Source organism: Mesoplodon mirus (genome assembly GCF_964341445.2).
Source record: "Mesoplodon mirus genome assembly, chromosome: 5".
NCBI classification, from domain to species: Eukaryota; Metazoa; Chordata; class Mammalia; order Artiodactyla; family Ziphiidae; genus Mesoplodon; species Mesoplodon mirus.
Genome location: NC_138980.1, coordinates 49,485,524 through 49,511,835, shown reverse-complemented (window position 1 = coordinate 49,511,835; position 26,312 = coordinate 49,485,524). Strand labels below are relative to the sequence as shown.

The following is a 26,312-nucleotide window of genomic DNA, read 5'->3' as shown; positions in this document are numbered from 1 at the left end:
AAGAAGACAAACAGATGGCCAAAAAGCACATGCAAAGATGCTCAACATCACTAATTATTAGAGAAATCCAAATCAAAACTATAATGAGGTATCACCTCACACTGGTCAGAATGGACATCATCAAGAAGTCTACAAACAATAAATGCTGGAGAGGGTGTGGAGAAAAGGGAACCTTCCTACTCTGTTGGTGGGAATGTAAACTGGTACAACTATTATGGAGAACAGTATGGAGGTCCCTTAAAAAAACTAAAAATAGAGTTATCATATGATCCAGCAATCCCACTCCTGGGCATATAACCAGATAAACCATAATTTGAAAAGATACATACACCCCCTGTGTTCATTGCAGCACTACTTACAATAGCTAAGACATGGAAACAATCTAAGTGTCCGTCGAGAGATGCATGGATAAAGAAGATGTGGTACATATAAACAATGGAATACTACTCAGCCATTTAAATGAATGAAATAATGCCATTTGCAGCAACAAGGATGGATATGGAGATTATCATACTAAGTGAAGTAAGTCAGAGAAAGACAAATATATGATATCACTTTTATGTGGAATCTAAAAAAAAAAAAAAGATACAAATGAACTTATTTACAGAACAGAAACAGACTCACAGACTGAGAGAATGAACTTACAGTTACCAGGGAGAATGGGTGAGGGGAAGGGATAGATTGGCAGTTTGGGATTGACATGTACACGCTGCTATATTTAAAATAGATAACCAACAAGGACCTACTGTATAGCACAAAGAACTCTGCTCAATACTCAATACTTTAAAAAGGATAGATACATATATATGTATAACTGAATCACTTTGCTGTACCCCTGAAACTAACACATTGTTAATCAAGTATACTCCAATATAAAATAAGAATTAAAAAAAAAGAAACATTGAGAAACCATACTCCCTCTTGACATGAGAAATGAAAAAAAAAATAATTTGCCAAAGTTTAAAGGTGAGTTGACTTTACTGTACAATTTCCAAATCCATCTTTTGAAAAATCAGAAACCTGGACCTCTAGAGAACAGCGGTACAATAGTCTAAGTATCCTGATGAATTGTTTTAGTTGAAAAGAACAAAAAAAATGGTAAAAATATTTTAAAATATTTTAAATGCATCAATGAGCTGGAAATTAGTTATGATTAGTCCAAGAGGTAAAATAACATAGGAACACAGAGAAGTAGTCTGAGCATTGAGGCCAGCTGTAACTTTACAGATTTTGCTAAACTAGATGAAATTCAGCTTCAGTTTTATGATCTGGTGGGTCATGGGAACAAAGCAAATCTCAGGGCTCACTGAAAACAGGTAGTCTATTTAGAGATCCCATAGATGTAATTGGGACCCCAATGTACGGATGAAATAGAATATACCTACATGGTCTTGCCCTCCTCTGACCTTTCCACCCAAAGGATTGCAAGGGAAATAGCCTGTCTTGAACCTCAGCACTGAGTGGAAGGAAAAGAAAAAAATTTCTCCAAGGCCTGGTAACTTCAAACTGGCCCTCCCTCTCTGTAGCCTGAATTCATATTACCTGGTTGGTCCTAAGACATCCAGCAAAGAAATTGGTTTACACTTGACCCAAGCTGAAGGTGGCACCAGTGATTGATGGAAACAGATACAAATCCTCTCTAGAAAAAAATCACCTTAAAAGTAGGTCTCAAATAACTTCAGCAAATAAAGACCCAAGAGATATGAACCCACAGAGGCAAGAAATACGAAGCATACTCAGAAACAAGGCACCATGAGCAAGAGAGAAGCATGGAAACAAGGCAGCCAGTTTAGATGCACAGAGGCTTCAGATATGGGAATTAGCAGAGAAAGAATATAAAATAATATGTTTACTATGAGTTGAGAAACAAAAGAGAATTGAAAGAGTAAAAACCAAAGGAATATAAAAATGGCTAACAAATTAGAAAACGCACAATAAGGAATTTCTAGAAATGAAAATATAATCTCAAAAAGCAAAACTCCAATGGATATGATGAAAAATAATACAAAGAAAAATTAAACGAACATGAGACTATATCTACAGAATCATCCAGAAAAAAGAGAGGCAGAATAACAGGAATTCTGGAACAGGAATGCTAGGATGAGAATGCCTAATCTAAGTTTCAGCATGGAAAGAGACAGAATGGAGCAAAAACAATTTTCAAAGACATATCAGCTGAGTGTTGTCCAGAAGTGATGAAAGACACAAAAGTACAAATTTAGCGAGTCAAAAAAAAAAAAAAAAAACCCCTCAGGTAGAGTAAATAAAGTGAAATCTACATCTAGGCATATCAAATGACATTTCAGAACATCAAAAATCAAAAGCATCAGGAGAGAATAGAAGAAAAAGGAAGTTCTAGAATTGAAGTTAGACTGAGAGCTGACTTCTTAACCACAACAGTGAGAACCATAATACAGAGGAATAATATCTTCAGTTCCTGAGAGAAAATAACTGTTAGCACAGCATTCTGCATCCAGAGAAAATCCCTTTTACAAAAGAGGGCAAATTAAAAAATTACTCCAGAACAACAAAATTGAGGATTTGCCCCACAAACCCTCACTAAAAGAACATGTCAAAAACTTTCTTGATTTTAAGAAAAAAGGGAGGTTTATGATGACAGAAGGAATAAGTAAAGTGGACAATACATAGATATAATAGGTAAATAAACATTGAATAAACAACAATCTTCCCAGATTAAAAAACACAGAACCAAAGTACCTAACAGTACAGATAAATCAAAAATAGTGTATTTGAACTGTTATATTTTAAAAGAAAATCCATTAAAGATTTAATATTGTTAAGGTATTGACTTTCCTCAGAATTGATCTATGGATTCACACAATCCCAATCTAATTCCCTACAGGCTTTTAAGGCTTATATGGAAAAGGAAAAAATCTAGAAGAGCTAAACCAATCCGTTTTCCTTTTGCAAAAGCTAAAGGAGTTGCTCTAGCTGATTCTGACTTCTTATAAAGTTATGGTAACCAAGACAGTCCGGTATTAGCATGAGGCTAGGCAAATAGATAAATAGAACAGAATAGAGAGTTTAGAAATAGATCTGTATGTACATGGTTAATTGATTTTCAAGAAAAGCACCAGAGCTATTCAATAGGGAAAGGATTATTTTTTCAATAAATGGTGCTGGAACAACTCAATAAACCTACTGGTAAAAAAGTGAACCTCAACTCTATTCTTAAAAACTAAAACTAATCAAGATGGATCATAAATCTAAGTGTAAAGCTAAAACTATAAAGCTTCTAGCAAAGACATGAGAGACTATCTTTGTAACCTTGGGGTAGGTGATGGTTTATCAGGGAAGGTACAGAAATATTAAACATAAAGTATATGATAAATTGACATTCATCAAAAGACATTGTTTAAAAATGAGGTAAGTCATGGATTGGGAGAAAATACTTGATATAGATAGATACACAGATAGATAGATTTCAGGTATATGTATACACAGAGATATTTATATCTGAATTTTCTGAAAATATATCTGAAATTTCAGAGATATATACACACAAAATTTTTTACCTAGAATATACAGCAAATCAGTAACAAAAACACAAATAACCCAATTGTTAAAAAAAAAAAAAGTTGGACAAAAGATTTAAATAGATCCCTCCCAAAAGAACATCTTTGAATAGCCAATAAGCATGTGAAAAGCTGCTTGACCTCATTAGTCATCAGGGAAGTGAAAACTGTAATGAAGAACCATTTTATAGCTACTGGAGTAGTTTTAATTATATCAATATTGGTGCTAGGAATGTAAAATTGCACAACTACCTTGGAAAACAGTGTGTTAGTTTTCTTATTGTATTGGTCTACAGCAGTTTAAAAAAGCAGACATTTGTTATCTCACAATTTCTGTGGGTCAGAAATGTGGGTGCAATTTAGTGATGGCTCTCACTCAAGATCAGTTATCAGGTTGCACTTAAGCTGTTGGCCAGGGCTGTGATCTTTTCAAATGCTTGTCTTGGGGAAGATCTATTTATAAATGCACTCCAGTAGTTGTTGGCAAGACTCAGCTTCCTGTAGATTATTGGAATGAGGGCCTTAGTTCCTCATGGGCTAATGGGATCCCTCAGTTTCTCAGACATCCTCATAGGGCAGTTCTCAGCATGGCAGCTGGCATCCCTTTGAGTGAGGGAATGAGAGCAGGAACCCAAGATGGAAGCCACAGTCTTTTTAAAACCTAGTCTTGTGAGTGACATCCTATCACTCTCGCAATGTTTTACTTGTGTAGAAGCAAGCCACTATATCCAGCCCACATCTAGGAGAGAGAATCACCTAAGAGCATGAATACCAGAAGGCAAGGATCATTGGGGATTATTTTAGATACTGCCTTACCACATTTATTAGAGACACACCTATGCTACAACTTAGTAGTTCTATTCATAGCTACTTATTTTAGAGAAATGAAAACTTCATCCTCATAAAGACATGTGCAAAATAGCCCCAAACTCAAAACAACCAAATATCTACTAACAGGAAACTGGATAAAGGGTACAAACTTGCAGTTATAAGCTGAATGAGTTCTGGAGAGCTAATGTACAGCGGGTGGTGACTATAGTTAATAAATAATAATGTATTATATATTTGAAATTTGCTAAAAGAGTACATCTTAAATGTTCTTAACACATGGAGGGTAAAGGTAAATATGTGAGGTGAATATGTAAGGTTAATTACCTTAATTGGGGGAATCATTTCACAATGTATACATGTATCGAAACATTATGTTGTACACCTTAAATATATACAATGTTTATTTCTTAATAAAATTAAAAGATCTGTGCATTTCACTGTATGTAAATTTCTCATTAAAAAGTCATCTGAAATAAACAAGTAATCCAATTACATGAGAGACACATCTAAAATATAACCATACAGAATGGATGCTATTTAAAAGAGTAGAAAAATGCGTTCGAGGAAAATACAGAGTGAGAACAACTATACTAATAGGCAAAATGGATTTCAAGGCAAAAACATTATAAGAAATAGAATCATTATACACATTGATAAGAAGACAATAAGGAAGACAGAACAATTCTAAGCTGGTATGTATTTAATAAAATACCTCTTTTAGTAACTGATAGATCAAACAGATATATATATAAATTTGAACGGAACACTTAAATATCTTGAGTTAACAGACACACATAGAACATGGCACCAACAACTGCAGAACACACACTCTTTTCAGACAGGCATGAATATTTATAAAAATTGACATATACTGACTGGGCCAGAAACCTAGCCTCAATTTTTAAATAATTGATCTTTTTAAAGAGAATGTTTTTTAACTATCATAATATTATCAGTTTAAAACTGATGAATAAAATATACACTAGAAATAAATCCTAGAAAATCTTACATATTTAGAAATTAAGGAAAATCCTTCTATAAAACTTACCACAGGAGAAATTATACTAAAATTACAAAACATTTACACCTATATTAATACTCCTTTGGGATGCTGCCAAAGAAATACACGTCCTTAAATGAATTTATTAACTAAGAAGGCAGAACATTTTAATTTACTAAGGTGGCAACACATTTTAGAACTTAGGATAATTCTGCAGTTCTATTTAGAACAAAAGACAAGGAAAATTTGAGAAGAAATAAACATAACATAGGATTGACAAAAGCAAAAGTTAGCTCTTTGAAAAGACGAATAATTGACAGTACTGCTAAAGAGGAAAAGAAGATGAATAAAAATATTCGGAACAACAAAAGACATAACTACAAAAACGTTGGGGACATTTTTTTAAATGAAAATATTATGAAAAGCTTTTGCCAAGAAGTTTAAACCATTCTATGAAATGGAAAAATACTAAGAAGACATAACTCACCAAAATCAACCTGAGAAGAAACATAAAACCTGTATAATCCTATAGTTATTTTTTAAATGGAAATAAGGTGTCATTCCATGCCCTGAAGGTTGATGAATGATTTAAATATTCAAGGAGTAAATAATTCTAATCTTTCATTAAAAATTCCAAAATATAGAAAACTGATAGAACCTGACAAATATATTGTAAGACAGAAAAATTACAGGATAAACTCACTTACGAACACAGGTGCAAAATCCTAAAAAAATTAAGCTTCAGAAATTGATAGAAAAGATGATACATAATGACAATGCTGAACTAATACCAAAAAATTTAGGAGTGGATTATTATTGGAAAATTAATATAATTCACCACATTAATATATTAAGGAGAAGTATATTATCTCAATATATGAAGAATAAAATGGTACTTGATAAAATTCATAGCAATGAATGATAGAAACTCTTAGCAAAATAAGAATAGAAGGGAACTCTGTCATCACGATAAAAAGTATTTTGGGAAAAAATAAAAACCATAGAACGAAAGAATCTGAATGATAAATTTTTTTTTTTTTTTTTTTAGGGACAAAGGTGGGGTTTGTTTTTATCATAAAAGAAAAAAAAAAACTCCTAAGGAATCTTAACAAAGGAAGGGAATATTTCACACTCAGAGAATAGACACCAGGACACAAAATTACAAGTGTTTTTACTCCAGACCTGTCCTCATCTCCTCCAACAGCAGAGATGGGAAGGAGACAGCTGAAGCAAACAGGCAGCTCTGTAAAACAAAGACTTAGAAACCCTACAAATATGATTAAACTCTAAACTTCTGTTTTGCTTTAAAAAAATTTTTTTTAATATATCAGAAGGCCTGCTTTAGTGACATGCTAGTCCCACCAGAAAATAACCCCAAAACCCCCTTGTCAGTAACATGCTCAAGTTGACCAGCCAACTCGTATTTCCAAACCCCTGTGTGTACAAGTACGTGTATGTCTTTTAAACCAAAGCCCCTGGGCTCAGGTGACTGCTACTGCTATCAGTTCAGGAAAAGGCAAGATTGCTGTTTCCTTACTTTTAGTCAACACTGTATTGGACAGTCCTAGACAGAACAGTCTGAAAAGTAAAAGACATAAAAAGTATAAGAAATCAAAAGACATAAAACTGTCAAAATCATTACTGCCTACCAAGAAAACCTAAATCAACCTGCATACAAATTGTGAAAAATAAGATAATTTACCTAGGTGTTAACTATAAGATCAACATACCAAAAACAACAAACAAACAAAAACCTGAATCTCAATACAACAGGAAAAAGAAATAGGTGTAAGAGAAATACATTTTTACCGAAATACCATTTTCAATAGCCACGAGATAGGCTGAATCCACACAGAGAAGACTAACTTTTTCGAAATACATCCAAGAAAACATAACAAAATAGAGACAGATGCAATGATGATGAAGTGAACATAAATCCAATCAAAATTCCAACAGGTCTTCCTTCAGTTGAAACTTCAGTTGATTCTGAAATTTATTTGGAAGACCAAGAATAGCTAGGACAGTCTGGAAGAACAAGGCAAGAGAACTTGCCTTATGAAATGTAAAGAATTTAAAAATCATAGTAAGCTAAAATATTTAATTAATTATTGTCACAGGGATAGATGAATAGAATAACGAAACAGACTAGAAAATCCTGAAAGAGACCCATAAGTGTATGGAAACATCATTTATGACAGAGCTAAATATGGGCTTTTCAATATATGATGTTGAGATCCTTCATCTGCATCTGTTTTGACCCCAACCTCAGACTGCACACAAAAATGAATACCCATCAATTAGAGACTTAGAAAAAGCAAAACATAAAAGTTTTAAAAACAATATTGAAGAACTTTATGGTTTCAGTGTAAGGAAGGATTTCTCAGACAAGACAGAAAGCACAAACCCTAGAGGAAAATTTGTTGACATTAAAATATAAAACGTTTTCACCAAAAAATGCTAAGCATAGAGTGAAAAGATAAACTACAGCCTCAAAAAAAGAAATTATCAATACATAGAACTGCTAAACAATTATTTTTCAGAATATATAAAGCATGACTATAATTCATACATACAAAATCCAAAAAACCAAAAAAATTAAAAGAGACAAAAGACATTTCACTGAAGAAGAATCCCAAATGGCTTACCAACAAATGAAAAGAGCCTTAACTCCATTACTAATCTGGGAAATGCAAACTTAAAAGACAGTAGCATCCCATTTCACACTCACTTCATAATAAACAATATCAAATGCTAGCAAGAAAGTAGAAAAAACAGAACTCTATACATTACTAGTGGGAAAGTAATAAAGCTGTAGATAAGCATACCTTAGGAGCTAGTAATTCCACTCTTCACCTATGTGTCCTAAAGAAAATTTACAAGTGAACACCAGGATCCACATACAAGAATGTGCAGAGATGACTTCGTAGAAACAAAAACTTGGTATCAATCCAAATGTCCAACAAAAGGATGGACAAAGAAATCATGATGTGTGATAACCTCAGGGGAATAGAATAAATTACAGCTGTGCTACAGAATGGAGGCATCTCAGGAACAAAACATTGAGGCCAAAACTAAGTAAATCACTAAAGAAAACATAAGTGGAATTATTCTGTGCATAAAGCTCAAAAACACATGGTAGTAAACAATTTATCATTTAAGGAGGCAAATGTAGTAATATAATATTATAAAGAAAAGCAAGAAAACAGTAAACAAAATTCGTAGTAGTAATTATTCTTGAGAGAAGGAAATGGTTAGGATTAGGAAGAGCTCAGGGAATTACAAAGGTTAAGAATTTTCTTTTTTTAAAAAAAAGGATGGGGCTTCCCTGGTGGTGCAGTGGTTGAGAGTCCACCTGCCGATGCAGGGGACGTGGGTTCGTGCCCCGGTCTGGGAAGATCCCACATGCCGCGGAATGGCTGGGCCCGTGAGCCATGGCCGCTGAGCCTGCACGTCCGGAGCCTGTGCTCCGCAACGGGAGAGGCCACAACAGTGAGAGGCCTGCGTACCGCAAAAAAAAAAAAAAAAAAAAAAGTATGGTGACTATACAAGATTCATGTCAATGTCATCCTTTATAACATATTTATATTTAGAGAAATCTTTTGCATCAATTCCAAAAATGTAATGATTTGGAATAAAACTTTTTTCATCAGAAGCCCTGGCAGTAATCGGCCAGGTTAGAATAGCAGCTGCCTCCTGTCCAGAGCATCTCCATCACTTGCCATATATGATCGTGCAGAGACTCTTGTTTTCCTTATCGCTTTCTTATGGGTCACTCACTGACATCACCTTTCCAGTCTTTGTGGGCATCTGATATGACGACGTTGTTTTAGAGCAGTGGTTCTCAAAGTGTGTTCCCCTAACTAGCAGCTTCAGCATCACCTGTGACTTGTCACAAGTGCAGGCATTCAGGCAACACCCTTAACCTACTGCATCGAACTCAGGGGTGGAGCCCTGCAACCTAAGTTTTTTTTTGTTTGTTTTTTTTGTTTTTGTTTTTTTTTTCCTTTTTGCGGTATGCGGGCCTCTCACTGTTGTGGCCTCTCCCGTTGCGGAGCACAGGCCCCGGATGCGCAGGCCCAGCGGCCATGGCTCACGGGCCCAGCCGCTCCGCGGCATATGGGATCCTCCCAGACCGGGGCACGAACCCGTATCCCCTGCATCGGCAGGCGGACTCTCAACCACTGCGCCACCAGGGAGGCCCCAACCTAAGTTTTAACAAGCCCTCCAGGGGATTCTGCTGCTCCTGTTTGAGAACCACTGTTCTGGAGGGCATGGCCCAGCCTTGGACCTCCTTTCCTAGACTTTCTTCCATTCTCAGATTCTTCAGTCCTCCCAGACGGGAGTCGCATGTGCTCCTAATGGGAGCAGTATTCATTTCCAAGAGCCAACAGGACCCTCAGTTGTCACCAGTGCCCTCCAAATCAGGAGGGAGCCTCCCTCCATTTTCCTTGCTCAATACCATCTAAGCAGTGGTGTTTTGGTTGTTAATCTATGGTCAGAAATTGACTGACATCACTGCAAGAGTGCTTTGTCTGCTCTTTGCAGGCCCCACAGGGCTCTTGTAGGAGCTGTTTTTTTTTGTTTTTTTTGTTTTTTTTTTACAGTGGAAAGGTTTAGTATGTGAACAAACCAGTAAGTCTGTCTGAAGGACAAAGGGCGTTAAGATGAGGTGTGAAACACAAAGCCAGTTACCGATTTGTCCCTGCTGCCAGGAAATTCTCATTTCTACCTTATCTTAGCCTTTCACACTGGGAGACAGTTTCAGAGTAGCCCCCTCCTTGTCATCCTGGTACTTCCAAGGCTGTGAGAGGGGAAAAGGCAGCAGTTATTTCTGAGTCCACTTCTCTGGCCTGGGAGCCCTCCTGCTGATTTCAAAGCCCATGGGAGGTGTCATGAATAAAGTGAATTCATATGACTGAAATGCCAACACTCCATCTGATAAAGTTCTCCAAGCTCCAAACATTTTTTTTTTCTATTTTGAGTTTTTCCCTCTCAACTTTTTGTATGAATCGTCCACTTTAAAGGCAACATACCAAGTATGAACACATTCACCATATCCTGAATTTGATGTCACTGATGTCAACCTTTTCAGTAAGTTGTGAGGACTATTGTAGGGAAGGAAGTATGTCTCACTGAGCCATATGTAGTACTACCACCTTACCCTTATTGATGGAGGCTAGTTTTGGAAATACAAGTGCATATTCCATGAAGATAGATTTGACATTTAATTACGAAGAATGGCGTGAAGATATGAGAGACAGGAAAGAAGCCCAGTTTTTCTGGAAGTGATATGGAATACTGGACCACATGCTTGGGTTTGAATCCTCGTTTTGCCCTTTTCCTAGGTGTGCAACCCTGAGCAAGTCATTTACCTTAGCGTCCTTGCTTGTACAATCAGGACTGAAGGAGTGCCAAAGGCACTCCACAAAAAATAGGATCTTTGTGGGGATTAAATGAGATAACACATATAAAAGCATGTTCCACCGTGTCCATCACCTAGTGAGTATTCAGTAAAGCACAGCTGATGTTTATGGCAAGAAATAAGACTAGCAAAATAGGTCAGATCAAGCTCTACATGGGCAAATAAGTCCAAGAGTTCCTATCTTTTCTAAGAAATGTATGAAGGTTTTGATAAGAGAAGTGACATAATCAAAACTGACTTCAGGTGTGTGTGAAGTACACACAACTGACTTCACTTTATGTGTCAAGTACACTAGAAAAAAAAAAAGGAAGAATTAGAGACAAAACTTGGGAGGTTTCAACAGTCCAGGTTAGAGATGAACTAATATATTGAGTAGGGAGAAGTTGCGAGTTAAAAACTGCGTTAACTGATGCAGTGAGGGAGGGAGGGAGGGAGGGAGGGAGAGAGGGAGGGAAGAAGGAACAGAGAAGATGGCATGAGGGCTCTCCCCCGGGGAAGGTGGAGGATGGCAGTGCCCTGGAGAAGAGGGTGAACAAATGTGGAAGAGAGCTGGCAGTATTGTCAGAAGGGAAGCTTATGCCATGAGGGGAAAGGTCTCAATAGCAGTGAAAACAGAAGGTGTTAGACAACACTAGGACAAGGGGTGTGAGTCAGCCAGACCTTATAGGAGAGAAGCAAAGAAAATGGCGGAAAACCATCTTCAGATTTTAGACGTGAGCTATAGGAAGAGCTTGATGCGTTGGATTAAGGTCCTAGACAAGGCTGTGCTGCACATACATCATTCCCTGCCACTCTAGCAACAAGACCCCCTTCCTTGAGCTGACGTTATAGTGAGAAAAACCACAGGCAAAGGAAGCCAACCACAGTTCGAAGTAGAACCACACCCGGCTCAGCACCAGCTTGGTGAAGGGCTTGTGAGGACGAGATGGTAGGATAGGGGATTTTTGCCACACACAAAGGGGTGAGGTCAGAGTGGAAAGAAGGAGTGAAAGAGAAGCTCAGGCCAATCCTTTGCTTAGGACTAGACACCCGTTGTTTCTCTTTAAGACTCTGGATGAGCCACTGTAGGGGGAGCACAAAAATCAGTGGAGAAGCCTGCTCTCTGAAGCACACCTCAAAGACCCAGACCTGGGAAGTGGGGAAGAGCCCTGTCTTGGCACCTGTGGAATGTACCTTGGGATCGCTCAGGGTGGCGCCCCACAGATCGCCTTGCTCTGCCTGCCACTTACTGTTGCCCATGAGGGTGTGGCCTACCCGTGGGGGCTGGTGGAAGCAGAACATGGAGTCGGCAGTTGGCAGAGAGGATGATGTTCCTTTTAAACCTGTTCAAAGTGTCTGAAAGTTCGGAGTGGAGAAATAAAATGCAGAAAATTGGTCTGATTTAGAGTGGCTTGGTGGCCACTCCTGGGGTCCATGCTTCCTAAGTTGGGATACTTTCTTTATAACAGAGAAGGGGATCTTCATTCAGTTCAATTTGGTGATAATATTAAAATCTGAAATATTCAGAGGACGGCTGAGTTTTAGTTCATACTTTTTGCATACAATGAGTTAGGCAAAAATCTTTCTATGAAGCATTATCCTCTTTTGCCCTAATAATTAGCATAGAATGTGGCTGATTCTCCTTCTCTCAACTTACTTAATTTACATACAATAAAATTCACTCTTGGGAGGTATAATTATGTAAGTTTGCATAAACACATGGAGGCACATAACCACCACTGCAATCAAGATACAGAACAGTCCTATCACCAAACAACATCTGTTCTTCATGCTGTCCCTCTGTAGTCAAATCACTTCCCTCTAACTCCTAGCAGCGACTTATCTGTTCTGAGTTTTCTTTTGACAATTGCCTGTTTGAGTAAAGCCTGGGATTTCTTTACACTTTGCTGCTGTCCTAAGAACAGCAGCAGCAGTAATGGTAATAATTAACACATATTAATTATACGTTTCCAGTGTGCCAGGCACCATGCGAAGCACTTTAGAGATGAAGAAGCTGAGGCTTTGAGACAGCCTGGAAAAGAGAGGAGGGAAGAAGGACTTGCCCAAGGTCATACAGTGGCAGCCCCATGGTTTGAGTTAGCCGTGTCCAACTCCCAGGTCTATTGTCTTAACCTCTATCCAATTCTGCTTCCAGGAAGACAAAGAAAGTAGGGCGATGTGGAAACAATATCCGCTAATTTCAGGAAGCTCAGTTTAGACCTGAGATTGCCTTACTTTAGAAATAAACAGAACTTATGTAAGAATTCGGTTAATCATGCTAATGAAGCAATAATTGACTAGGTGCAAGATAGAATGAAGCCAGGATCCTAGAACACCTTCCGTACAATCTTTGTGATATGCAGTGAAGATAAAGCCCAGATACATTATGTCCAGCCTCATAAAGTTGATCAGGCATGCAAAGCTAGAATTTCCTGATCAGATGTTGAAACATCTCAATGCTTAGAGCACCAACTTCCTCCTAACTTTACTAAAACAGTGAAATGGGATCTTTAATCTTAGTCTTGTGCCTATTTCAGGTTGGAGTCCCCCACCCGGTCTCTGGTGATGGAGGCCCCAAAAGGAGTAGAAATAAATGCAGAAGCTGGCAACATGGAAGCCACCTGCAGAACAGAGCTGAGACTGGAGTCCAAAGATGGAGAGGTAAGCATGAGAGGAACAGAAGCCCAGAGAGACACAGCTCCAACCAGCCAATGTTTCCTAAGACGCATCACTCCCTTTGCCTCTGAAGTTTATCCTACAGTGTAATGATCCTACAGTGTGACAGCAAAAAGAGCCAATCGGAAGGTTTTATTTCTGGAACAAATATGTTGAACGGCACGATTATAAGCCAAACCCACAACACATAAAAGTTATAATTCATTATCTGTAAAAGTGCTGAGGTAATAGTATGTATCGCAAGAACAGAAGTATAAGGACATCTGTAAAAATGAATGCTATTTCCAAGTTCTCTCATCACCTTAAAGTAAGATTTAGTTGGCTGGTATAATTAAGCTGCATATCACACACGTCTATTTAAAGAGGAGCTTAGTTTACTGGTAGACATTTTTTTTTTTTTTTTTTTTTTTGCGGAACGCGGGCCTCTCACCGCTGTGGCCTCTCCCGTTGCGGAGCACAGGCTCCGGACGCACAGGCTCATCGGCCATGGCTCAAGGGCCCAGCCGCTCCACGGCATGTGGGATCCTCCCGGACCGGGGCACAAACCCTTGTCCCCTGCATCGGCAGGCGGACTCTCAACCACTGCGCCCCCAGGGAAGCCCTGGTAGACATTTTTAAGTGTACATTGTATGTTTCTACTTTCATTGAAAATGGAAAAGTCAGATCTAACAGCTATCCCAAATCAGAACAAGCCAAAACTTAACTAGGCAGCAAGAGACTAAGAGACGAGAGACTGCAAACATTCATTCTCTTAGCCCAACACAGTCCCGCCTTGGTGAACAGAATAGCTCTTTGTGTTTTCGCAAGCAAGGTAAGCCAAATCCCCAAAGAAAATATGATTCGAATGCAAACTTTTGAAAGTGGCTTTATCGTGTTCATAAGTGAGTTTTTCTACTTAAGATTTTATTTAAAAGAGAAAAAATGTGTTTTTAAAGCAAAACTCTATTCCACCTTCCATATCTACTTACAGGTTATCAGTCTCCACCTGCCTCTGTATACCAAGCCTGCCTTTCGATTGGTTTGGCATGTGCTATATTTGTTTTAAAAGAGCTAGTCAGATAGAGCTTTCAGTTATCAAAACTGTCTCTGTAGACAGCTGCAGACTCCAAACCACACATGTTTAGAAGTAGTGACTACATCACAGATACAGTTTATAGCTATCAGAATGTGGACCCTGGAGGAATCAGTTATAATCCTGACCATCAGTTAAGACTGGAAGTGCTGCATATTCTTGAAGGCCCACCATGCATATAGATGTATTTAGGGTCTGAGAAGTCCCATACTAAAGAAAATTGTTACCCTGTCATTTCCAAATTTACTTCACTCTAGGAATCCATTCACGTTCTACATGATACACTTTTATGAAATGCTAATATATACATGACATTGCCAGTGCAACGCTGTCTGGCTAGAATACAAGCTTCTGGGAGGGTAGAGGCTTTATCTCTCTTGTTCATCCCTGAATTCCCAGTGTCAACTATTCTAAACACATAGTAGGTGCTCATTTGATTTCAACTGAACATTCACCCCCTGTTTCAGAATGTCAAGAGGATAAATGACAGGCTCTAACTCTTCCTTCCTGTTTCCTCTCTTTAGATTAAGTTAGATGCTGCGAAAATCAAACTACCTAGACTGCCTCATGGATCCTACACACCCACAGGAACAAGGCAGAAGGTCTTCGAGATCTGTGTCTGCGCCAATGGGAGATTATTCCTGTCCCAGGCAGGAACCGGTTCCACTTGTCAGATAAACACGAGTGTCTGCCTGTGAGAGACCATGCATAGTGGACATGTCGGCAGCGTCCAGGCCTTTTTCGGCTTTAGATCCTGGCTGCCAGCTATTTTTACTAGAACACAGAAAGCCTATCAAAGACCTTTTGTGTGTGTGTGTGTGTGTGTGTGTGTGAGTTTGCGTGTGTGGGTGATATAAATATATATAAATATATAAATAAATATATATATCCTCTGTATAAAATGAGGTTTCAGTACAAAAGGAACCATGGGTGACCCTGTGATATCCACTGTCATTGCCATCCCAACCCCACCACATACATGATAAAATCAAGACACTAATTCGGGCCCAATATTCCCCAGACCCTGCAGAATCACAGTGTATCGACACTTACTGAATATTCGCCTACACGTGTGAGTAACAGCCTGTCTTTTCCTTTAGTGTCATTACAAGGCAGTGATGGCGGGAATTTGCAAGTCACACCCAAGGGTTGAGACCCTTGTAGTAAAAGCAGACACTTTATTAGCTTTTGTGCAGCTGGCCAACTTCTCCCCTTTCAACTTAGGGATGGGGCAGTGCCGTAGAAGTCAGACAGAGGAACTCAACATGGCTGTGCTACTTTTGCATCCAAATGTATTGGGCTTCTGTGGTTGGATGAATTAGAAGGATGGATTTTAGCAAAGTTTGAAAGGCTCACCCAACTCCTGTGAGCTTATTACTTCCTTCAAACCCACGTATTATCCCACAGTCAAAACAGGAGCTGTAAATCAGCACAAAATAGGAAAACAGTTGCTCCTCAGTCGGCTAGAAGCTCCTCGATGGCCTGACAGACTAAGAATAAATGGGCAATAGGTCTCTGTCTGAAGTGAAAAAATGGCTCAAAATCTGTTACATCCTCACTCCTGTTGACTTCATCCAACAGACTCCTACCCAAAATGATCACGTCAATCCAAATCTTTAAGAGTGGAACCCCTACCCCCAAGAGAAGCTATTTGGAGATGGAAATCAAAGAGTGGCGAAGGAAACCAAATTATTTTCAAATATGTTTCTGGGGACTGGTAGGTAATTTAGAGGCATGTGTTTCATTATTAAAGGTATGCACAAATTCTCTGCCTTCAATCTTCTTATATATTTTTTCAGTATTGGGATATTCATTTTCCTAAGTTGACCATTGTTTTCTCTAAGAACAGTGACCCAAGAATCACAGATCTAAAGTACCACATGCCCCCAGAAATGCTCACTGAAAATTAATATAGACTGAGTCAAGTGTCTTTATTAGAACCACTGTGTCGCCGGGGGGGCCCAGCAGTACCCACTCCCCCGTATGCGGAAGCAGCTCCCTAATTCCCGCCATCAGCTACCTCCCATCACCCCACTTTCATCATCGTGCTCCAGGGTCACCCTGGCCAGCTCTTGTGCTGGGACAGGGGATTACACCATCTCTGTTCAAAGAGGGGGATACGTGCCTATGCCTTACGACAATGCACTCAGCAAGGAGAAGCACATCCAATATTTATCTTGTGTTACCTGTAGTTTATTTTGAGTGATTGGAGGGGAAGGGTTTCACAATGACTGGGCATCTTAAAAGCTGGTAGGCAAACCAAGTGGCTGACAGATGTGGACGCCGAGGAGCCTGGAAGGGAGACGTAACTGCTTTCGACCATCCTGGATGCCACTTGGCAAGCAGTAGCCCCACAGTCCTAAATGAAGTCATATTTGTAGGCCTGAATGGCACTTGTTTGTTGTTGTTTTTTTTTCCTCAACAGGGTTCTGCTTTTTCTTACTTCACAAGCAGAGGGGAGATGTGCCATAGGAAATGAATAAGAGGTTTGGTATTTTTGAGATGACACTCAAGCATCGGGCTGAGTTTTGCACATGTGGAAGGTAAAAGCAAGCTATGTGTTGCTTAGTCACTTAGAAGTGGCGGGGAGGAGGGATGGTTCCAGCCTGACCAGTGGCCCTGCTGGCTCCCGGACCCCAGGGCCCTTCCAGTCACTCCTGCTTAATATCCGTACAGAAGAATTGGGTTGCTCAAGGGTGAGACCGTAAGATTGCTTAGTGTGCAGCACTAGGGTCTAAAAAGGAAAACCATAAAGAGATATGCAATTGCTCTGGCTCAGTATTATTTATATCCTGTAGGATCACACCGCCAGAATCTGCATGTACCACACCCAGAGTTTTTCCAAGCCAGGAAAGGCCCTCCTTGGCGACTGGGAGCATCTACCCCATATCTTTCAGATCAACAGTAGTACCTGTAAGGTCCTTTGTGGCTAAATACCTGAAGACAAAGGTTTTTGTTTGTTTGTTTGTTTTTTAAGCAGACAGACCATCTTTGCATTTTGTCATCTCAAGTACATATTCTAAGGATGAGAAAGAAATGGAAGGTTCCCTGAACCTCTTTCATCTAATTTTGTTCCAATAGTTAAATGAAAGTCTGAGATCAGCACCTTGGAAATTTTATGCCGATAAAAAAGACTGGTGTGATGCCACCTGCAAAAATTAATCCTAAATGTACTCAGATCACAAATAGAATAAAAAGAATAATAGCAACCAAGAATAGAAATCAAGCACCTATGGGGACAGACATGATATAAAATTCTGATTTTCATTTGTGCTAAGTGACTACGGTATACCAGGTAATGAGCAGGAGGTTTGGCGTGGATTAAATTATGTATTTCAGTTCAGACTTTAGAATTCAGTAATTGCATATTAAGTCCTTCAATGTACATTTTTTTCTCCCAGCTTCCTCCAACTAGAATACCTGTCCATGGTCATGAGAAAAAGTTTTACCTGAATTCTGGGGAAAAGAAAAGCTCTTTTACATTAAAGTCTGATACCTTTAATTTATAAAAATGAGATCCTTTCTAATCTTATATACAATATCTTCTAGAAAATCACATCTCTCAGTATATTAAGCAGTGGGTGGCATAACAAAGAGTTTAAATGAATTTTCAATATTCTAGAAGTTCCAGTACGTTAATATTCTTCAGAAAAGTTTTATAAATTAAAAGTTGATCTCCAGGGCCTCCCTGGTGGCGCAGTGGTTGAGAGTCCGCCTGCTGATGCAGGGGATACGGGTTCGTGCCCCGGTCTGGGAGGATCCCATATGCCGCGGAGCGGCTGGGCCCGTGAGCCATGGCCGCTGGGCCTGCGCGTCCGGAGCCTGTGCTCCGCAACGGGGGAGGCCACAGCAGTGAGAGGCCCGCATACCGCAAAAAAAAAAAAAAAAAAAGTTGATCTCCAAATGTGTTTAGCACCTACTTCTATTGGATATCTGCTCAATAAGTTGTTAAAGTTTAGTCTTAAGAGGTTTTCAAAAGCCCTTTTGGTGACATCAGTCCAGGTGGAAACTTGATACAAAGCTGTATCTTTCTGTTACCCAAGAGACAGAGCCTATAAACTTGAATTGGCTTTTAACTTCCTTTAGGTCAGTTTTCCCTTGGATGATTTCCATTGTATATCCAGCACCATAGACCAAAGATTGCTTGAGGCTTGACTCTAGCACAGGGGTCAACAAACTCTGGTCGCGAAACCAAATGGGACTCATCACCTGATTTTGTGAATAAAGTTTTATTATAACACAGCCACATCCGTCCACTTACTTGTTATGTATGGCTGATTGCATACTGGACCAGCAGGGTTGAGTATCTGTGCCAGAGACCTCTTGGCCCACAAAACATAAAATAGTTACTAATTGGTTCTTTAGTAAAAGTTTGCTGACTCCTGACATAGAGGTCATTTGTAGCCTCATTTGTGTTGGACACAGCAGGAGAGAAAGCAGACAACGGCACTACATTTCCATGTGTGCTTGGGAATATAAACATGTGGTTATAGAAAAGATGGTCTGCTTTACACTGCATGTAAAAGAGATCCACTTGTCTGAGAAACACAGGCTCACAGGATTCTTGGAAACAGGGAAGACGGAATTAGGGAAGGGTTTAGTGGAAGAGGAAAGCTGTGATCCTCCAAAAGGTTCTTCCTAGAACCCTTCATATATAAATATAGGGGTTCCTTCAGTCAGCATCATTGTGTGACAAGAAGTGAAGCAGGGGTCCTTTGATTTAGAGTCTCTTTCCTGAAGAGACTATTTCTGCGATCTCCGCCTAAAGGTTTTCATCTCACTTTCCCATATTCCAGAAAGATGCCCATTCCATGGTCCTCTGAAGAATATTTTTGACTTAACATATCTTTTTGGCATCCATCACCTCAGTTATTCACACCCACAGAGGACTCGCTTTCCTACAACCACATCAGGCCTGAAGGGTTGGTGGGACCAACAAATAATGAGAAATATTCAAAGGAACATCTGAAAATATGTAGGACAAAAAAATGTAGAATTATTTCATGAATCTGTTGCTGGGATTTGGGGAGGGCGGGGACCAGATTAATGCCAGTTTGATGTTGTTTCCAAGGATCTGGGTCTTTGTTCTTTGGTGTAGGAGATTTACCAAAAAAAAAAAAAAAAATCTATTTTGAATTCCAGCATCACTGCCTCTGTGTGGTAAGGCAGGTTCCTATCAGAGATTTGTCCCTTCAGTCAGCATCCCTATTGCTAATCCAAAGCTTTATACTCATATTTAATATTGTTAAAATAGCATCAGTTACGAATGATTCTTTGTAAGTATGAGTATTCCTGTTAGGGAGGAAAGGTGTTTGTTTTTTTTTTTTAAGTAAAAATACCCACCATTTACCAGACCCTAATCAACGTTAGTTAAAGGAGTCCTTCAGCATTTTATCTGGATTCAACTAAAAGAGGATTAAATTGGCCTTTCACAGGAACAGCTACATGAGAATATCTTGCATTTGTTTATTTTAGGCGAAACGTAGCCTGATGTTTAGACCAAGGAGGTAAATATCCATCTAAGCACGTGATCCTTATTTTTTAAGGCTCTCTGAAAGGTGAAAATCTAATTTAAGTGAGTTGTAAACAAAACCCCTTTCCTCTCTTTCCTCTGCTCCAGGAAAGCTTAGGCACAAAAAGGATAACAAAGCAGTTCCTGGAATGATACATTTGCATGGTGCCCCAGTAGCAGGTGGGGGGAAAAAGTCATAATAAACAACCTTAGAAAACAGGCCTTTTATCTCAAAGATAAAATGTCTTTCTTTTGGTCTTTCATTACTTTCTCCTCCTTGGAAGGCTCCCCTAGTCCCAACATATTTCCATTAAAATAGTCAAAGGCACAGTGGTTGAGAATCTGCCTGCTAATGCAGGGGACACGGGTTCGCGTTCGAGCCCTGGTCTGGGAAGGTCCCACGTGCCGCGGAGCAACTGGGCCCGTGAGCCACAACTACTGAGCCTGCGCGTCTGGAGCCTGTGCTCCACAACAAGAGAGGCCACGATAGTGAGAGGCCCGCGCACCGCGATGAAGAGTGGCCCCCACTTGCCACAACTAGAGAAAGCCCTCACACAGAAACGAAGACCCAACACAGCCAAAAGTAAATAAATAAATAAAAATAGTCAAAGCTACTGCACTGGGATGTCAGATGCATCTCTTTCTTTGTGGTAATCAGAATTTAAAATTACACAGTTGCCTCTGAATTTCTCATTCACGAAGCTAAACCACTGATAAGAGATAAAGCACTCTGAAGCCGCTGCTTCAGCCGGCAAGGCACACCGCACGCATTAGCACTTTCAAAAGCAATGTGATTTCTATGGTTCTTAAAAGCTTTCTTCATAATAGAGTCCTTGAAATTTCTCAAGACAGGTCTGAATGGCAAAGGGAAAAGAATTAGTTGTGGGAGGTCCTCCTTTGAGCATTGTTAGAGCACAAGGATAAAAGAAAACATCCCATGTGGGGTGACCCATGCTCCATGGGCTAGTTTCTTTGGTTTTATCCCCCGTCCCGTTTCTTTTATAGATACTAACAGAGTAGGAAGTTAGCATCTTCCCTTGAAAAAAAAAGAGCTGTCCAATAGGATGCAACAGGAGGTGTGATGTCGGAACAGCATTAACGATGTTATTAAATCCATCAGTAAACAGTCTCAGACATACCAACAGCAATGCTGTCTCCTTAACTTCTGCCCAACAAGTAGTAATATCAGTTCCACTTCCGTGAGGTTTGCACCCGAACAGAGGAAAAGTTGCTATAGGCAAGAAGTATTTTTAGAGTCCAAATCCAGCTGTCGCAATGGGAAACCAGAATAGTGTTCCAAAATGCCTCATTAGGCGTTTGGACACCCTCACTAGGGACTGAAGGGGTTTGCTTCATCGCTGAACATTCGCTAAGGTCAGATAAATAAAACAAGCATGAGGCTGCCCTCTTTGGGAGAAGAGAGAAGGAAACATCTGTCTTACATAAAATCTACTCTGCACTCCTAGACTCGCCTAGTAGTCCCACTTCGTCCGCTGTCTTTGCAGCCTACTTCTACATTTGGGTTATTTTGGTGAAATCAAAGAGAGCTCAGAATTTCTAAATCCCAAGCTGATCCATGAGGTTACACAGCAGCAGTATAGCAAAGGACTGTCTGAGGGCAAGAAGATGATATTCGTTGACAGAGAAGACATCGGTGCTTCTTTAGTCCCCATATTCATATAATTCATGAGGTCCTAACATTTTGGGGGTCATAGGTTCTTTTGAGAATCTGAGCAAAGTTCTGAAACTTCTCCTCAAAAAGACTCACACCCATGAATTTTGCATAAGGTCGAAGAGGTCTCCTTGGATGCAAAGCCTACACTAAGACATGGCAAGAGCTGGATTCTATTTCTCCAATTATAATATTTTATTAACTAATATTCATTGAGCACTTACTATGTACTAGCCACTGTGCTAAGTGTTTTATACACATTCACTTATTTCATCCTCAAAACAATCCTTCGAGTTAGGTTCCATGATAGTTCCAATCTACAGATGTGGAAACTGAGGCTTAGACAGGCTGGGAAACTTGCTCAAAGCCACTAGCTAGAAAAAGGCAGAGCTGGAATGCAGGTCTAACTCCAGGCCACTATGCTGTGAAGTCACCAACATGTCAAACTATTTCTCGAGCTGTTAAGAAGTGTCTCCTACCAGTTTTTAGAATAGTCCTTCTTGGGTGGATCAGGCTATAAACCTTTTATCTCCCTTCTTTCTATCGTTTCTCATCTGTGACAGCATATAGTACTGAAAGAGAGATACCTACGGGGAAAATATAGAAGAGCTGTCTGAGTAATAGAATCTGGAACCAAAAAAAAAAAAATAGTTTGGTCTATGATTCTTGGTAAGTAAATCAGGCTTCTTGTCCTTAGAAATTTGAAGATGCCTGGGTTGTCAGCCTTACATTTAAGAGAAAACTTTAATACTCAGTTATCTATAGTTGCGGCTAAACAAATCAGCAATTCTGCTCACATACCTCTCCTTCCACTATACCTCACTTCAAAAGACAAATGTCTTATTTTAGGTGAGGTCTTTGATACCATTTGGTTATTATTCTTCCCTACTTTTAGTTGGGGCAAGACTCCAGGAAAGAATCAAATAAATAGAAAGGAACTCGATCATCCCTATTTCCCTACAAGAAAATAAGACTAGAAAGAATTCAGTTAGCATTAGGCATTCGGGACCCAAGCTGGCCACTGTGGGATAATCATTTGAGTCCCATACCTCATACCTTGTTAGTCATCATTAATGGTGTATCACCCTCCCCATGTGCAGAATTTTTCTCACCAAAGCACTCAGGCCATCACTATCAATTGATCTGAGTTGGAAATGGGACCCACCTGCCAATTCTTGTTGCAACAGTGGCGCCCTTTAACCTTGAACCTGTACATTTGACGCTTGGTGTCCTAGTTTCAGAAAAGAGGTTTGTGGCATTCCAACGACTGAGGGAGATGAGTGCATCTGAAGTTCCTTACAACTTGGTGGCTTTAGGGCACTTTCATCTTCTAAGCCAAGAGATCAGGGTTTGATCTCTAAGAGTTAAAAGAGAAAATCCTTTGGAAGAATTAACTCAGCCAGGGACCATCCAAACAGGTTAAACCAGTATGCCCTCCTGCAGGTCCTGCTGTCAACCTGCCCCCATCCAGAGCTGAGTGACCGCAGCAGCAGAGGGTGGGGTCCTACCTGCTTTTCTGTGCTTTCTCAACAGCACATGTCTGATCCCCTGGAGGGCTGTGGACACAGCCCCTCACTGCTCCTACACAGTCAACCCCAGTGCCAACCAGGCTCCTGTCATGCTCCTGTGGCTCAGCCACCCCTTAAACCTTAGTAATGGCATGAGCTAAAAAAATGTCAAATATCCTGCTTCAGGGAAAGTCTTTCTTTTACTGGTATATGTGTCCAAATGGCAAATCAGGAAGGGGTACCTTTAAAGGGTCTCACGGAACTAACATCACCAGAGCCAGTAATCAGGTTCCCTAGTAGAGAGGAGAGATGCTGGCAAAGTAGGAAGAGTCGGCAAACTTGAATTTGGGGTGGACACAAAACTAACCTAATTTACATCCAGTGTTTGGTGATGGGGGGAACAGAGTTTTCCATCTGTTAATCACCTCCCCAATCAAGTTCCTCTCTTTTTGAGGCCACGAAGAAGCAGAGACACATTTCTTAAAGAGGTCGTGTTTGAGAAGGGAAAGGTAGGGGACCGTCCATCATTGCACTGGCTAAATGCACTCCTGGAGAAGCCACATTCTGGTGCTTTACACAGTAAAAATAAGGTCATACAAGTCCCATTTGCTTGGAGATTTTGAAAAAGGAACCCCATTCCCATAAAGCACTTGAGTTCAGCCTTTGGATTATTTTTTTATTTGATTTGGTTGTTTTTCTCTGGGTTTGGGTGTGATGTAAGAAGAGCTTTTTAGTTTTGTTTTGAATAACATCAATCCTTGCACACTCTATGCAAAAATTTTGTAAGCATTGCAATAATGCTATGAATTACAAGGAACTATTTTAACTTTATTACACTTTCTGTATAAAAAATTTGTATTTAATATTATTTCAACTGCAGTCTTGTAAAATATATTAATAAAAATAATGATTGGTAAGAAGGAAAGCACCCTTGTCCACTTCTTTAGGGAATTCCACTTTCACAGTTGATAAATCAGTTACTCCTATTGACTCTGCCGCAGAAATAAATTTTCAGGTTAACTTCTCTTCTGCATCTCTTTGATCAGTGGCCTAACATGTTAGTTAAGCCACTGTGGTTCTTAGGAAGAAAGTCACACAGGCTCCTTTATAAAAGAGAGCTTATTATAAGTTAATACATGGCCTGGAATTGGGGAGTCCCCAGCACTTGTTGAAGGTAAGGGAACAGCCAACCTCTACTGCTTTCCTAAAGACCTGGACAGGCTCCTTTTGCCATAGTTTACCACTCCCGTCTCTAAATCAGCGAAGAAGCCAGTCTGCTTGCTCTTATCAGGTAAAATATTTTTAATCAGGCTACCTTAGCATTCCTGGTCAGGCTATGGATGAGCCACCTTTTAAGCCAGTTGCCCATCCCTGGTCCAGTTTTCATCCTCTTCCACACAATACCCTAACCTTAATCCCCTATCATGGCAGAATACACCACAGTCAATCCTCCATTTCAGCCTCTCACCTCTCCTGGCCTTCCAGAGTGTCATGTTTTTGCACGTACTATTCCGTCCACCTAGAATGCCCTTCCATGTAGCACCACCCTATCACAGGATATCATCTTTCAAGATCCCATTCTCATATCATCTTTTATAACCCTTATCATTCTTCCTTGAACCCTCCATTAATTTGTTTTAATTTCTTTTATAATCCTACATTGTATTGATACTATGATTTACCTACTTACCTATCAGCCTGGGACTCCAGAACGCTGATATTCATTTTTGAAGTTTATAAAGGAGTAATGACATACCTAAATAGATTCTCATAATTACATGATAAGGTAGAGAGATCATTTCCTCATCTAGGAAATCGAAGACTAATTTTACATCTCCAGTACATGACACAACCTGTGTGCCTTCTCAATTGTATTTTCACCGTAGGCTACATCCTGTCACATTTAGCTCCTGACTACAAATGACGCTGAAGCAACATTACAGAATCCTCAAAGGTAAAAGGCTATGACAAAAATTTTATTCACAGGCAGGGTGCAATTTATCTCCAAAGATGCCATAATTTTATTACATGGTTTCATTTTTTCGGAAAACTTACCAAAATAAAATCTAAATCAAAGAGAATGAAATCAGAGAAATCACCTTTCAAGATGCATTGGTGAAAAACATGTTGAAGCAGAGCTAAAATGATAAAGAAACACTAATGAGAGGGAAAGCCTATTACTGATGAGTCAAACTAATTGACATAATTGTTACTACAAAATTAGAAAACATGAAATACCGGGCAACTAAAAAAGAGCTGTATTCATTTTCCTCCATGGAAGGAAATTTTTTTAACAGGCAAATAGGTATAAATCAGCAACTTTTACATCTCCTCCAACTTGACTCCTTTGAAAAAGACGTAAAAACTCTGTAGTTCAATTAGCAAACAAGCCCCACTTTATCCAAGGAAAAGAGCGCAGGATTTAGAGCTGGGGAAAGGGGATTAAGAGTGAAGAGAAATAAACGCATTTCAGAAAAAGCTTGTGAGTAGCATGTATGAATTAGCTTCTCCAATTAAGTCCAATGACAGGTTAATTTTAGTCTGTGGATGCTGATTTTAATTATCCTCAATAACACTAAACGTTTGTGGTTCAGGATCAATGTACAGCCCCCACTGAAGACCCTCCTAACCCATCAATGGAGAAACAGCAGATCAGCCTTTGAGACTCCCTGGCACAAGTAATTAAACATAATGATAGAATCCTTGTGAGATATTTCAAGGAGCCTCTTAGAATGTAAAATGGGTATAAAAAATGTGAGAATAGGATCTTCCCAATTATGGTATATTTTAATTGGAAGTAAGATTTTGGAATGGCAATGTCTAGGATAATAGATATTAAATCAAGGTAGAAACTATAACATTAAACCATCTGTTTTAATCTATTAAAAGACCAAGTCAAGAATTGCATTGAAAGACTTGGTGGGCAAAAATTAACCTATAAAGCTTGAATAAAAAGAAAATCAATATTTTAAAGTAGACTTCATGGTAAAAAGTATTAGGGCAGATTACGATTAATAATATATAATGATGAAGTTCCTATCTTGCTGATTATACATAATTAAACCATTATACTGGAGAGTAACAAAAGCCAAAAATCCACAACT

At 39.4% G+C, this 26,312-nt stretch overlaps 1 protein-coding gene across 2 annotated transcripts in view; it reads left to right on the top strand.

Moving 5' to 3' along the window:
• The window catches only part of SGCD (sarcoglycan delta), a 539,655-nt gene extending 520,897 nt beyond the window's left edge, over positions 1-18,758 (top strand). For both annotated transcript variants that reach the window (XM_082620414.1, XM_082620413.1), the window contains exons 7-8: positions 13,306-13,429; positions 15,041-18,758. In XM_082620414.1, coding sequence (XP_082476540.1) covers positions 13,306-13,429; positions 15,041-15,214 — 298 coding nt within the window. In that variant the 3' untranslated portion in view covers positions 15,215-18,758. The remainder of the gene's footprint in view (positions 1-13,305; positions 13,430-15,040) is intronic.
• Positions 18,759-26,312: the final 7,554 nt, after the last annotated feature.